The 12,916-nt window shown below is 55.0% G+C and overlaps 1 protein-coding gene across 1 annotated transcript in view; it reads left to right on the top strand.

Annotated features, from left to right (window-relative positions):
* Window positions 1-5,903: 5,903 nt before the first annotated feature.
* Window positions 5,904-12,916, top strand: part of LAMC3 (laminin subunit gamma 3) — a 78,716-nt gene continuing 71,703 nt past the window's right edge. The window contains exon 1 of the mRNA XM_064291322.1: window positions 5,904-6,276. Coding sequence (XP_064147392.1) covers window positions 5,904-6,276 — 373 coding nt within the window. The remainder of the gene's footprint in view (window positions 6,277-12,916) is intronic.

Raw genomic sequence — 12,916 nt, 5'->3', positions numbered from 1 at the left:
GCCACCTTCTGCCACCTCTTTATTGTACAGATGGGAATTCTGAGGCCCTCAAAGGGGAAGGGACTTGCCCAAGGACACACTGAGGGAGGGGCCAAGCTGGGAGAAGATGGTCCTCCTGGATACCTCCTCCGAATGACCTCTGGGCACACGCTTAAAATTTACCTCCCCGACTTCCCCAGGCCTGCTCCTTGGGCTGGGCTCCCTGTCTCAGGATGGCAGCCCCTCCAAGGTGCCACAGCCAGAGGCCTGGACACCACCCTGATCTTCCCCCACTCTCCCACCCCTAGCCCAACTGGGGACTCTTGCTCCCATCTCTGGAACTTGCCACTCTGCCCCTGCCCCAGACCACATCACCAGCGCCAGGCCACCACTCTGTCTCCCAAGGCTCCTTCGGCAACTACCATTGCACCGTCACTCTGCTTCCATGCTGGCTCCCTGCAACTCGTTCTTTCCACAGCAACTAGGGAGAACTTTCCGAAACCAAACCTGCTTGGGTCATGTCTCTGCGGAAAACCTTCCCGAGGCTCCCTGATAAAGTCAGGGTTCATCACCAGGGCATGGGGCCTTTGTGGTCTGGTCCTCACCCACCCCGCCAGCTTCACCCTTTACCTGTCCCCACCCTGCCTCCTCAAACTCCAGGCTCCAGTCACACTGGGCTTCCTTCAATTCCTCACTATCTTGCCTCTGAGCCTTTCATATGCTGTTCCCTCTACCTGGAACACTCTTCCACTTTCCCTGGTTACCTCCTCTTCCTCCAGCTATCAGCTGAGACCCCATCACCTCTGGAAAGTCTTCCCTGACCTCTCCAGGCTGGGTTAGGCATCTCCTCTTTCTCTCACAGCCCTGGTGTTTACTCTGATCACCCCCCGTGTTAAAATCACTGCTTTATCGTCTGGGCTCTCCCCCAAGTGCAGGGACAATTTTGCTGTCATTCATCACTCTGTCCCCAGTGCCCAGCCCAGGGCCTGGCATGTCTGCCCGGTGATGGAATAAGTGAGTCCCTGAATGAGTGGATAGCCTCTGTTCCCTCGTCCCCAGCCTGGCCTCTGGCCCCTGCACCACCTAGAAGGGGGGCATTCTTTAGCCTTCTAGGCCCTCCTGATGGGAAGGGCTGCCCAGGGCTAACCCATCCCAGGGTTTGAGTCCAACTCTGGCTGGGCACAGCAGGGGGGTTGGGAAAGTTGCTGGACTGAGTGGTGGCATGCCCCAAGGCCAGTCATGTCCCTCAGCCTGTCTGAACTTGTTAACTCCTGGGGGATGTGTGCTCTGGGAAGATGCTCTGTGATGGTGACAGCTGAGGGGCCCCTTGTCAGCTTCCATCAGCATGAGCCCTCCCTCCCTCTACACCCAGCCTCCCAGCTCATCCTGCAGGTCTTCTCTGAGCTGTCACCTCCTCCAAGAAGCCTCCCCTGATTGCCCAAACTGAACTCACCCCCTCCCAGAGTTTATCTCTGTTGACCCCTTGTTTATTTCCTATGTGGCTCGTATCATGATCAGCCACTACCTAATTCATCAGTTTGTTTTCTGTCTCCTTGATCCCCAGAGGAGCCTCATGGGGAAGCCCCATGAGGTCGTGGCCTAGCGAACCCGTGTCCTGGTGTCCAGCACAGAGTGGGCCCAGAGAAGACACTCGCTAATGGAGTAAATGAATGAAATGAGGTGAGAGGCAAGCAGAAACGAGCACCGGCTCTGGGGCCAGGCACACAGGTTCAAATCCAGGCTGTCGCTGACTAGCTGGGTGGTCCTGGGCTGAGACTCAGTTTCCCTGGCTGCAATATGGGATAACGATAATTATATTAATCCAGGTGGAACACTCAGCCCAGGCCTGGTGCCCAGCAAGCCTCTGTGATAGCACCGTGTCCTTGCTCAGAAATGCAAGATGGCACCCCAGAGGTCAATGCAGATAGGCTCAGGAATGGCAGCAGGGGTCTAGGGAGTGGGGGCTGGGGAATAGTCAGTTACTGACTTCCCTCTTCCCACAGTTCCCCACACACCCTCTGTAGATCCCTGGTTCCTCCCTCCTGCCCTTGCAGCCTATTGGCAAGTGGGTGAAGTTTCCCCACTTGACAGAAGCAAGACTGAGGTCCAGGATGTGGACAGAGAACACAGACTTACGCAACCCTGGAGCCATATAGAGTATGTAAAAATGGCAAGGCGGAGGCCTCTGACCTCCTCATCTGACTTCACATGGAGAAGGAGAGAGAATCACTATCAACACCAACAGCCCAAGGCTGATTCCTGCGAGGAGGAGGTCAGACATGCCTCCTCTCTCTACCATCTTCACCAATTCTGACACCAACCATCCCTCCCACGGCACTTTCTGCTGAGTTCCATAATTCATTGCAATGGTCACACAGAACTCATAGATCATACTCACAGGTATGGGGTTTATTAGGGAAGTAACAGATTACAATTCAAGATCAGGGATGACTCAGGATACAGTTATTCGATCAGGACGGCCTCTTCTCAGCTGTGCCTGCAGGCAGGCCCCTCTCTGGCGCTTGGCCTCTTGGCCCCTCAACAGCCTCTGCTTGGGCAAAGGTTACAAAGTTCTTTAACTTTGCCAATAAGTGCCCAGGGCACCCCATTCCACCACTAAGTCTCTGCAACCATGCTCAGTTCTGTTGTTCCATAGGTCGGCACGCCCACCGTAACTGCCTTACTCCGTGGATGAGGAAGCTCACTGTGCCCTTTCTCACTGGTCTCCTCGTTTGGCTGTCTGTTGTTTCTCTGCCACTGCTTCTCACAGCCTGGGGCTATCTCCAGTGTTACAGCTGTCTCTCTGTCTCCTGGGTCTAGGTCAGTGCAGGAACTGTGGATCTAAAGGATGCACTTTGCTCTTGTCTCTTCTTCTTGCTGGTAGTAAAGTCCCCCCTTTCTGCCTCTGGGATGGCTCATTTTAAGCCTAGTGGAATGGCAAAACTGACCAATCTCTTCATTAGGGTTCCAAATACCTTATTTGCATGGTCCCACCCCCCACAAGGGTGCCATGCACCTTGTTTGCATTATTAGCAAGCTGGCCAATCCCTGTGTGAGCAGTCTCACCCAACCCTATGGTAGGAGTTATAAGACCATGGCTAGAAAGTCCATTGCACCACAGGGTGTCATCAGAAACTACCTCGACCAACACTCTCACAGTCCAATGGGTAAACCGAGGCAACCCAGAGGGGCAGAGCCCATCAAGGTACCTTAGCAGCAAATGTGAAGCTGGTCCCAGCCCAGACTCCTTCCTAAGCCTCCAGAGTCTGGACCCCAAGGCTTGAAGGCCTGCTTTTCCCCTCAGATGAGTGCCCCTCCCCAACTCTGGGTTCCAAAGAGGCTGCTGCAGGGGCTGTCAGGTGGGATCAGCAGGGCCCTGGCTGCCTCTCCCCAGATTTAATTAAAGGGCCTTTCATCTCTGTCCCGAAGGAATCTTCTGTCTTCTTAATTAATGTTCATTAAGCAAATCAGAACTACAGGGTTTTCCTCCATCCTTCCTTCTCCCAGAAGGTTTTAACCCTTGGTGTGTGGGCTGCAGGGAGGGGATCCCACCACCCAGCTCATGGCTCCAAGCGGGAGGCCAGGCCTCTGCAGGGACTCCCCAAGTCCCCAGCTAGAGTACAACCCAGCGAGGGCAGTGTCTCCTCTCCCTGGCCTCACCACCTCCATGCAGGCCTCCTGGACTCCACTTCATCTATCTTCCTAAAAGAAACTCTGGCAGGGGGCTCTCTGCTGCTCAAGAGCCTTCCCTGGCTCCCTGCCACAGCTAGGGCAAAGGGCAAGCCCCTCACCTAGAACTCCAGCCCTGTTGGCTTTATTTCTGCCAATCGCCAACCTCAGAATCCATGCTTCCCACCTCCCCGCTCTGCACACACAGTTACTTCATCAGCCATGCCCTTTCCACTCACCCGCCTCCCACCCCGAGGCCCATTTTCCCAGCTCTCTCTGCTGGTAGTAGGCCAGATGGGCACTCCCTGAAGCACTAGCGCCTGGCAGGGTCTGCCCCATGGAAGTGCCACAAAAATGTTTAGGGGCTTCTGTGCCCAGAAGGATCCCTGGTGGCGCAGAGGTTAAGCACTTGACTGCTAACCAAAAGGCTGGTGGTTCAAACTCACCAGCAGCTCTGAGGGAGAAAGACGTGGCAGTCTGCTTCCGTAAAGATTACAGCCTTGGAAAACCCCATGGAGGCAGTTCTACTCTGTCTTACAGGGTTGCTATGAGTCAGAATTGACTCAACGGCAATGGGCTGCATCCAGAAAGATCTCAGAGAAAGGCATTCCTGGCAGAGCTGGTCCAAGTACCCTCAGCCAGCGGGTCTCTGACAAACCCATTTTGTGGACTCAAAGCCAGTGTGCCAAGTGTGGCACTTACTGAGTCTGGGGACCCTGTGCCAGTGTGGCTGTCATATGGGCACATGGAGAGAGCACTTGTATGGAGCCAGGGGTGCACTCAGGGGAGGGGGCTGAGGGGACTGCTGCCCTGCCACCCAGGTGCAAGGCAGAGGGGCCAATGATTTTTTTGATATGTGGAACCTGGAGAGGGGTGGACCCAAAGCGAGGCAAGGTCTCTTTCCCTCCCTTTCCCCGTGAGGGGCTGACACTGTATCTGTCCCACCCACTCCCCCACCACTCCCCACCCCTATCCCTTGGCCTGGACAAGTGTAGAATGAGCCCTGAGGCAGGCGGAACACCTGGGTTCTAGTCCTGGCTCTGGCCTCTACTCTCTGTGTGTTCTTGGGAGTCACTCCTGCTCTGAGCGCCTTACCCCTACACCCTCAACCCAGATCTGGGCTTCCTATCGACCTGGCTGCTCCACACACAACAGTCTGGGGCTAAAGGCAGCTGAAGGAAAGAGAGGCGGAGAGGAGAGTCAGGGCGGTTGAGCCCCCTTGCCTGATCAGGATGGTCAGCTCCCGGTGGTGTCCTTGGCCACTAGGGGGCGAAAGGGCCAGTCCCTGTATGGTGGCCAATGCCTCCACCTAGTGGGTGAACATGCTCAGTGAGAGGTTTGAGCATAGGGAAAAACTGGAAAAATCAAACCCGTTGGCTCGATTCTGACCCATAGAGTAGAACCGCCCCATAGGGTTTCCAAGGAGCAGCTGGTGGGTTCAATCTGCCGACCTTTTGGTTAGCAGCCGTAGCACTTAACTACAACCACTTCACCACTAGGCCTAAGGGAAACTGGGAATCCAGGAGGAAGCGAAGAGTATGGGAGGAGGTGGTCAAAGACCTCAACTAAAGTTGCTAGCCAGAAAAGGATGGTCCCTCCAAGGGCTGTGGCAGAAACTGGGTGATGTCAGCCACCACCGGCACCTCTTAAAGGAGCTTCTGGTCCAACCTTTATAGAGTCAGCCTCTGCCAGCCGTGTGGCTCCTGATCCTGTTTATTCCATAAACATTTCCTGAACTCCACTTGGCACAGGCCGTGAGGGCACCAGGATGAGGCACATATCATCCTTGCCCGCCAGGAGCTCACAGCCTAGAGCCCATGCAAACCGCTAGAGGACAGGGCCCCAGCTCATCGCCATGGCACCCAACATTCCACATCGTCTGGCCTCCAGCCTTCCGCTTGGCCATTACAAGCCCCATTTTACGGATGGGAAAACTGAGGCTGAAAGAGGCGAGGGTCCCCTAGCAGAGCCAAGATCAGAAGGCAAGTCGGGCCACTCCAAAGTCGGGCACTCTCCAGCACGTCCGCCAGGTGGGGGTGAGCTCGAAGGGACGGAGCAGTTTGGAGGTGGTCCCCCCAAGGGGTGCTGCCTGTCGTCGGCCCCTCCCTCCTGCGCTCCCAGCCCTGCCGCGGTCCCGCCCGCCAGGGGAGGCGGGTCCTGGACCCCGGCGCACTGTCCATCCCAACCGAACGGAGCCCGGCAGGCAGAGCCAGGCGCGCACAGCCGGGCGCGAGCGGTCGTCGGTGCTCTTGACCATGAGGGCGGTCACGCTCCTGCTCGGCCTGGCGCTGCTGGCTCCACCGGCTGCTGGCGCCGGCATGGGTGCGTGTTACGACGGCCAGGGGCGCCCGCAGCGCTGCCTGCCAGTGTTCGAGAACGCGGCTTTTGGCAGGAGCGCGGAAGCCTCACACACGTGCGGCCACCCTCCGGAGGACTTCTGCCCGCACGTGGGAGCGCCGGGCGCTGCGGCTCAGTGCCAGCGCTGTGACGCCGCAGACCCTGATCGCCACCACAACGCCTCCTACCTCACCGACTTCCACAGCCAGGATGAGAGCACCTGGTGGCAGAGCCCGTCCATGGTTTTTGGCGTGCAGTACCCCACTTCGGTCAACATTACCCTCCGCCTGGGTAAGCACCACCGGCGCACAGCCACCTCTTTCCCTGTCCTCATCCCGGGCGGAAGGCAGAGGCAGCAGCTGCTGTGCGCCCGGTTGGAGGACCAAGATATGGGGGGACCCAAGAATAGGACATGTGCACCTTAGTGGCTGGTACGATTGACTGGGGGGTGCCCCTGGGGCCTAGAGGGGCCCTAAAGCCTCTAGGAGCTCTTTGCCTAGAGGTGAGTCTGCGTACAATTACAGTGCCCTGTGATGGCTGCATGCAGTCTTTGGGTGTTTTTCTGGTGAGAGGAGTCCAAGTGTTCATCACCCAGAAAAGCTGAGCCTCTGTGTAGAAGGACCAAGTTTCATCCTGCTGTTGGGTAGCTTGACTGGGTGGCATGGCCTCTGCTCTGCCCATGCCTCCCTCCACCCAACCCCATGCTAAGGTGCAAAGAAACAAATGCCGTTGAGTCAATTCCGACTCATAGCAACCCTGTAGGACAGAGTAGAACTGCCCCAAAGGGTTTCCAAGGCTGTAATCTTTACCGAAGCCAACTGCAGGAGCCATTGGTGGGTTCAAACTGCCAACTTTTCAGTTAATATTCTAGTGTTTAACCTCTGTGCCACCAGGGCTCCTTTTGCTAAGGTGCAGAGAGCCTTAAAACCAATTGACGTCAAATTGATTCAGACTCATGGTGACCCTAAGTAGAACCTGTGCTCCATAGATTTTCCAAGGCTGTGATTTTTCAGAAGTAGATTCTCAGGCCTGTCTTCTGAGGTGACCTTGAGTGGATTTGAAGCACCAACCTTTTGGCTAGTAGGCAAAAACTTACCCCTTCGTACCTGGGAATTAGAATTCAGAGGCCTGCGTCCAGCCCTCACTCTCCAGCCACCCCCAATTTTAGGGAACTGGAATGCCCCTCGCCCTGGCCCCGCCCAGTCAAGCATCCTCCTTGAACCCTACACTGCCCTAAGCATCGTATTGGTTGCAGTCTCCACAGCTGTCCCGGGAAGGGAGTATTTTCACAAGCACGCACTCCTTTATCTGCAATGTCAAAGTCCCCCAAAGCTTTGAAAGCCAAAAAAAATTTTTTTAATAACTCATTTTGACTGCTAAATCTGACCCGAGGCTATCTATAGTCTATTTTAGCCCACTTCATGTGAATATTCATACAATTTGCTACTGAAATCTCATCTGAGTACAGTCTGCAGCCCCACACCCTGCTGGGAGTGTTAACACAATCTATGATAAATGCAGTGCATTATCCTTCTAAAATCTGAGCAATTCTGAATTCTAAAACATACCTGGATCCAAAGAGTTCGGGTAAGGCGTTTTGGAACTGTATCCCCGTTTTTCAGATGCGAAAATTGAGGTTCAGAGAGGTTAAGTATTTTACCCAAAGACACACAGCTGCTACTCGAGAGTTGATATGAACCTGTGTACAAAGTCCTTAACACAAACTCCACCACTCGTCAGCAAAGTTGGCTGTTCCTAGCCCTAGGTGACAGTGCCATGGGGAGGACTGGGAGGTGATACTGGAGTGGGGGAAGCATGACCCTCCTCGTCAGAGCAGGCAGCTGCTGGTGGAGTGCTGGTGAAGCTCACTTCCTGGGGTGTCATCAACTTCTCTTGACTTGTCTGGACCAGTAGGTGGGAATTCTGGATGGGGTGGGGTCTCTACCCAGGTGGAGGTGACAGGAAGCCAATGGGGGGAAGAGGCTAAGGAAGGTGCTGGCTGGATGGTGCTGGCAGGACCCCAAGGCCACAGGGGAAGGAATCTGAGATAGGGTGGGGGCTTGCAAGGGAGACATATTGTTCCGTGGCAGAGGGTGTGGGTTTTGCTGATATGTTACATGTGTCAGTGGAATCCAGAGCCAGCAGGGGAAAGGGGCTCAGGCCGGCACTAACAAAGCAGGGGCGGGGTGAGGGAGGGAGGCGTCCAAGTTTTTGTATTTGGGAGCAGTTGTCATTTGGTGGCTCAGTGATTAAAGCCCTTGGCTGCTAACTGAAACTTTGGTGGTTCGAACCTACCAGTGGCTCCTAGGGAGAAAGATTTAGTAGTCTGCTCCTGTAAAGATTACTGTCTTGGAAACCCTACAGGGGCAGTTCTACTCTCCTGTAGGGGAGCTATGGGTTGAAATTGACTTGACATCAATGGGTCCCATTTACTAAGTGTTTGCTGTGCGCTGGGCCCTGTTCTTTAGCTGGTGACCTTGTTGAACTCTGTCTAGAACCCTTGGAGGCAGGGTGGTTCCTATCCCTCTATAAGCGAAAAAACCTGAGGCTCAGAGAGGCCACTCACTGTAAGGGGCAGAACCAAGACTTCACCCCGACGTGTCTTACCCTAAGCCGGTGTCCTTTCCATTACGTTGTACAGCTCCAGCCACACAGGAGATGCTCCAGGGGTGTTTGTACGTGAATGGAGGAATGCGAGAGTGAATAAATGAGTGAGTGAGTAAATAAAGGTGTCACCTCACCTGTCTGGGGCTTTTAGGCCCAGCTCAGAGTTCTATTTTGCTTATTCTGGGAGATGGGATAGGACGGAAATCACAAAACAAGGGCTCTGGACTCAGGCCCAGCTCAGCCACCACTGGACAAGCAACTTTGCCTCTCTGCACCTTAATTTTCTCACCTGTAAAATAGAGATAAGAATCATTACCTCCCAAGGTGGTTGTGTGGGTTCCATGAGCCTGGCTGGGTCAGCCAAGTACTTACAGGTGCCGTGATAGTTCTTGTGTGTGGAAAATGTCACTCTGCTGAGAATAGCTCAGAGCTGAGGTTCCGCTGCAGGGTAGGCTCTACTGTCAGGATTGAGAAATGCTGGACCTGGCCAACCTGGCCCCCAAGAGACGCCCTGACCCTGGGCCCCATTTATGCACACGGGGAGCTGGGGATCCACGCAGCCCCAGACTCAGCCCATTTTTGGTTCCATATGACTTTGGTCAGCTCTAAGCTAAGCCAGGGATTGCATAACTTTGGGGCGAAGGAGAGGTTTGAGGCTGTCAGGGTTATCTCCAGATCCCCTCTGCTATGCCACTGTCCCCCTGGCGATGGGACCCTTGTCCCCAGTGGAGGCCCTCTCCTCTCAGTCCTCAGGCCACCTCTACTCGCTCCATCCCCCACTCTCCCCACTCCTTGAAGGCTCATGGGAAGGGAGAGTGGGCGGTCTGCTCTGGCTGGGGGTGCCCTGGAGGGAGTCCGGTGAAGGGCAGGGGAGGGAGAGTCTGCCGGTCAGCTGGGATGGAGGTCACTGCTTTCCCAGCCCCCTGCGAGCTCCCAGACATCTGTTCTAAATCCTTGAGTTGCTAAGCTGAGCCTTCCTGTCTGGGATGAAAGGCAGCAGTGGGGTCTGGCTGCTCCTAGCCTCCACCGAGGCCTAGGGAAGCAGGCTGGGCTGCGGCCAGGTGACTGGCAGGGGGCGTAGGGGGAAGTGAATGGTCATCAGGGGGCCACTCAACACATGTCAGGAACCCTACTGAGTCAGTACCCCAACCTAGCAGGGTTCATTCTTTTATAGATGGGGAAACTGAGGGTCTGAGGATGAAATCAGGTGCCTAGCGTCACATAGTCAGTAAATGATGGAGCCAGGTTTTGAACCCTGCCTAGTCTGACCCAGGGCCCCTATCACTAACTATGCTTCACTTAGGAATGATGAGCATTCATGTGATTCAAGCCTCGGTCCTGGAAAGAACCAAATCCAAGTCTTGGCTTTTTGGCAAGGGTGGGCGGGGGGGAGGCTATTTCTTCTCCCAGCATCCTGCTTGCTTGGATTCGTAAGAATCTCCTAGAATATCAGAAAGACCCCTGAGTCCCCCAGCAGATGAGTTCTGAGCCCCTGAGCCGAGAGGAAGGTACAAAGAAGAAGGTGGGTGGGCTCAGCCCCATGTCCCTAATTTCCCATGTGCAGAACTGATTTCTTTGTTGTATCCTTCACTCATTCACTCAGTATTTGCTGAACCTCGACTGCACTGGCCACAGAGAAATGGCTGTGAGCAAGACCCTCACACAGTCCCGGCCCTGTGGGGCTCACAGTTTCCTGGAAGACAAGTCGTACCCAGGAATTCTGTGAATGAGGGCTGATGCTCACAGTGGGGTGAAGGAGCCTTGTCTGGGGGTCAGGAAGGGCTTTGCTGAGATCTGAAGGATGCTTGGAGTTGACAGAAGAGGGAAGGGCATTCCAAGCCAAGGGAACAGATGTGGGGAGGCAGGAGACAGCTCGGTGTGTTCTAGAATCCCCAGGGCCTTGACCGCTGGAGCATAGGGAGTGAGGAGAGAATGGGGCCTGGCCAGCCACAGGGAGGCAGGGCTGGATGTCAAGAGGACCCTGCCAGCCCCTGAGGCACCCCAAAGCCAGCTGGGTCCCCTGAGCTTTAGCACCATTGCATCTTCCTGTCGAGTGGGAGGCTGTTTCTTTTGGCTGGGGCCAGCGCTGGGGGGCCGAGTCTTCTTTCCTTGTCCCTGGGGGTTCCGTCTGGAACGTTGGGCCCCAGGCCAGTGGGAGGGGTCAAGGCAGCAGCCCTGGTTAGCCTCCATCCACAAAAGTGGCCCCCAAGATGCCTGGGCCCAGGTGGCCTTCGCTGCCTGGCCCCTCCCTGGGCCTCCCTGAGTACTGGCCCAGGAGTTATAAAAAAAGAGGTGGGAAATGCAGGCATCTGTATGGACTGACCAGGTGGAGGTTGGCCTTCCTTCGGCCTTCCCAGCCTTGGGATCATCTCTGCTCTCCCTACCGCTCTGGCTGCAGCCAAATGCACTTCAGCAGGGCTGTGAGGGGCTGTTCCTTCCTTCCTCCAGGCCTTTAGATTTGCTGCTGCTTCAGCTGGGACCCTTTCCCTTCCCACCTTCTTCTGGCTGGCCCATATCCCCTTCACTCAACAAAACTCAGTTGAGCACCTACTGTGCTGAAGTCCCTGTGCCAATCCCTGGGGAGGCAGCAGTGGATGAGCTCCTGTCGGCCCCACTCAGCTTAGAGGTGACCACCTCTGGACAGCTCCCCACCCCCACCCCTCCAGGATCAGGCAGAGGCCCCGCCCATGCAATCTTTCAGCCACCCGCCCGCCCCCATCTCAGTTCGGGTCATGCTGTGTTGAGGTTTTGGGTTTGTTTGTGTCTATCACAAGCTCCAAGCCACCAGAGGGAGAGCCTGTTTTCACAGCTGTCCCCCAGTGCCCAGCACAGGGCCTGCAGCACGGTGGGTGCTCAATAAGTATTTGTCGAGTGGGTGAATGGAGTAACAGATCAAATTTTGCTGTGTGCATGCTCCCCTCATGAGGAGTTCTGGTGGCACAGTGGTTAAGTGCTCGGCTGGTAACCAGAGGTTGGTATTGGAACCCACCAGCAGCTCCACAGGAGAAAGATGTGGCAGTCTGCTTCTGTAAAGATTACAGCCTTGGAAACCCTGTGGGGCAGTTCTGCTCTGTCCTATAGGGTCGCTGTGAGTCAGAATCCTCTTGACAGCAATGGGTTTTGTTTTGTTTTTTGTTTGGCATGCCCCATACCTGGGGCTCTCGAGAGTGCTTTGCAGTGTTTGCTCACTTAGCTCGGTTATTACGCCCTTTCAGGGCAGTGGTGGTTCAGTGGCAGGTGTCTCTCCTTCTATATGGGGGACACGGGTTCAACTGCCAAGAGATGCACCCCAACTGCCACCACCCATCTGCAGGGGGAGTCTTGTGTGTTGCTGTGATGCTGAACAGGTTTCAGTGGAGTTTCCAGACTAAGGTAAACTAGGCAAAAGGGCCTGGTGACCTAGTTCTGCAAATCAGCCAGTGCAGACCCTGTGGATCACAATTGCCTGACCTGCAACTGATTGTGGGGATGGTGCAGGACAGGACAGTGTTTTGTTCTGTTGTGCATGGGGTTGCCATGAGCTGGGGACCAACTCGATGGCAGCTAAAAGCAACATTATTCTGGCGGTTTTACAAATGGGGAAACTGAGGCACCACGTTCAAATCACTTGCCTAGTTAACCCAAGGGACTTTAGAAATTTTACCCCAGAGCCAGTAAGTGGTGGAACTGAAACGTGAACCCCAGCACGACACAGCTACACTGTATTTCCTCACCAGGAGCGAAGGAATGAGTGAATGAATGAATGAAGTTCCCTAGTCTTCCAGATATATCCCAGACCCCTCAGCAGTGGTGTTCCCAAATAGCCCCAGTCTTCTTCCTGGCCTTCTTGTCCTTCCTGTCCACACTCCACCCACACTCATCCCAGGCTACAGCCACTTCATCCACCGCCCTTCCTCGCTCTCCCTCATCTCTGTGCCAGGCCTTCCATCGGGCATGCCCTCACCCTATCTCATGCCCTTGGCTTTACCAGTTGAAATTGTGGCTAACGTTCAGGACTCCACCTGCACCTCATGCCCAGATGCAGTCTGCCACCTGAGCCCTTGGCCAGGTATTCGAGCAGCCTCCTAAACATCAGACTTTGAGTGTCAGAAGAGGGCCTTAGACTTAGAGTCCAAAAGCAAAGAAAGGCTTCGTCCCTCCCTCCCCGTTCCCATCTATCCATGCACTGAAGCCAGAAACCTGGGAGTCAAATGTGATTCTTTTCTCTTTTCAGCTCTTTGACTCTAGCATCCACCAGACAACTAGATTGTTCTCTGAAATCTCCCTTGTGTGTGCCCTCCTCCTCCCCATTATCCCCACTCAACCCCTCATCTGGCCCCAGGCT

The sequence above is a fragment of the Loxodonta africana genome, chromosome 9, assembly GCF_030014295.1.
Source record: "Loxodonta africana isolate mLoxAfr1 chromosome 9, mLoxAfr1.hap2, whole genome shotgun sequence".
NCBI lineage: Eukaryota > Metazoa > Chordata > Mammalia > Proboscidea > Elephantidae > Loxodonta > Loxodonta africana.
This window is presented reverse-complemented; position numbering and strand designations above follow the sequence as displayed.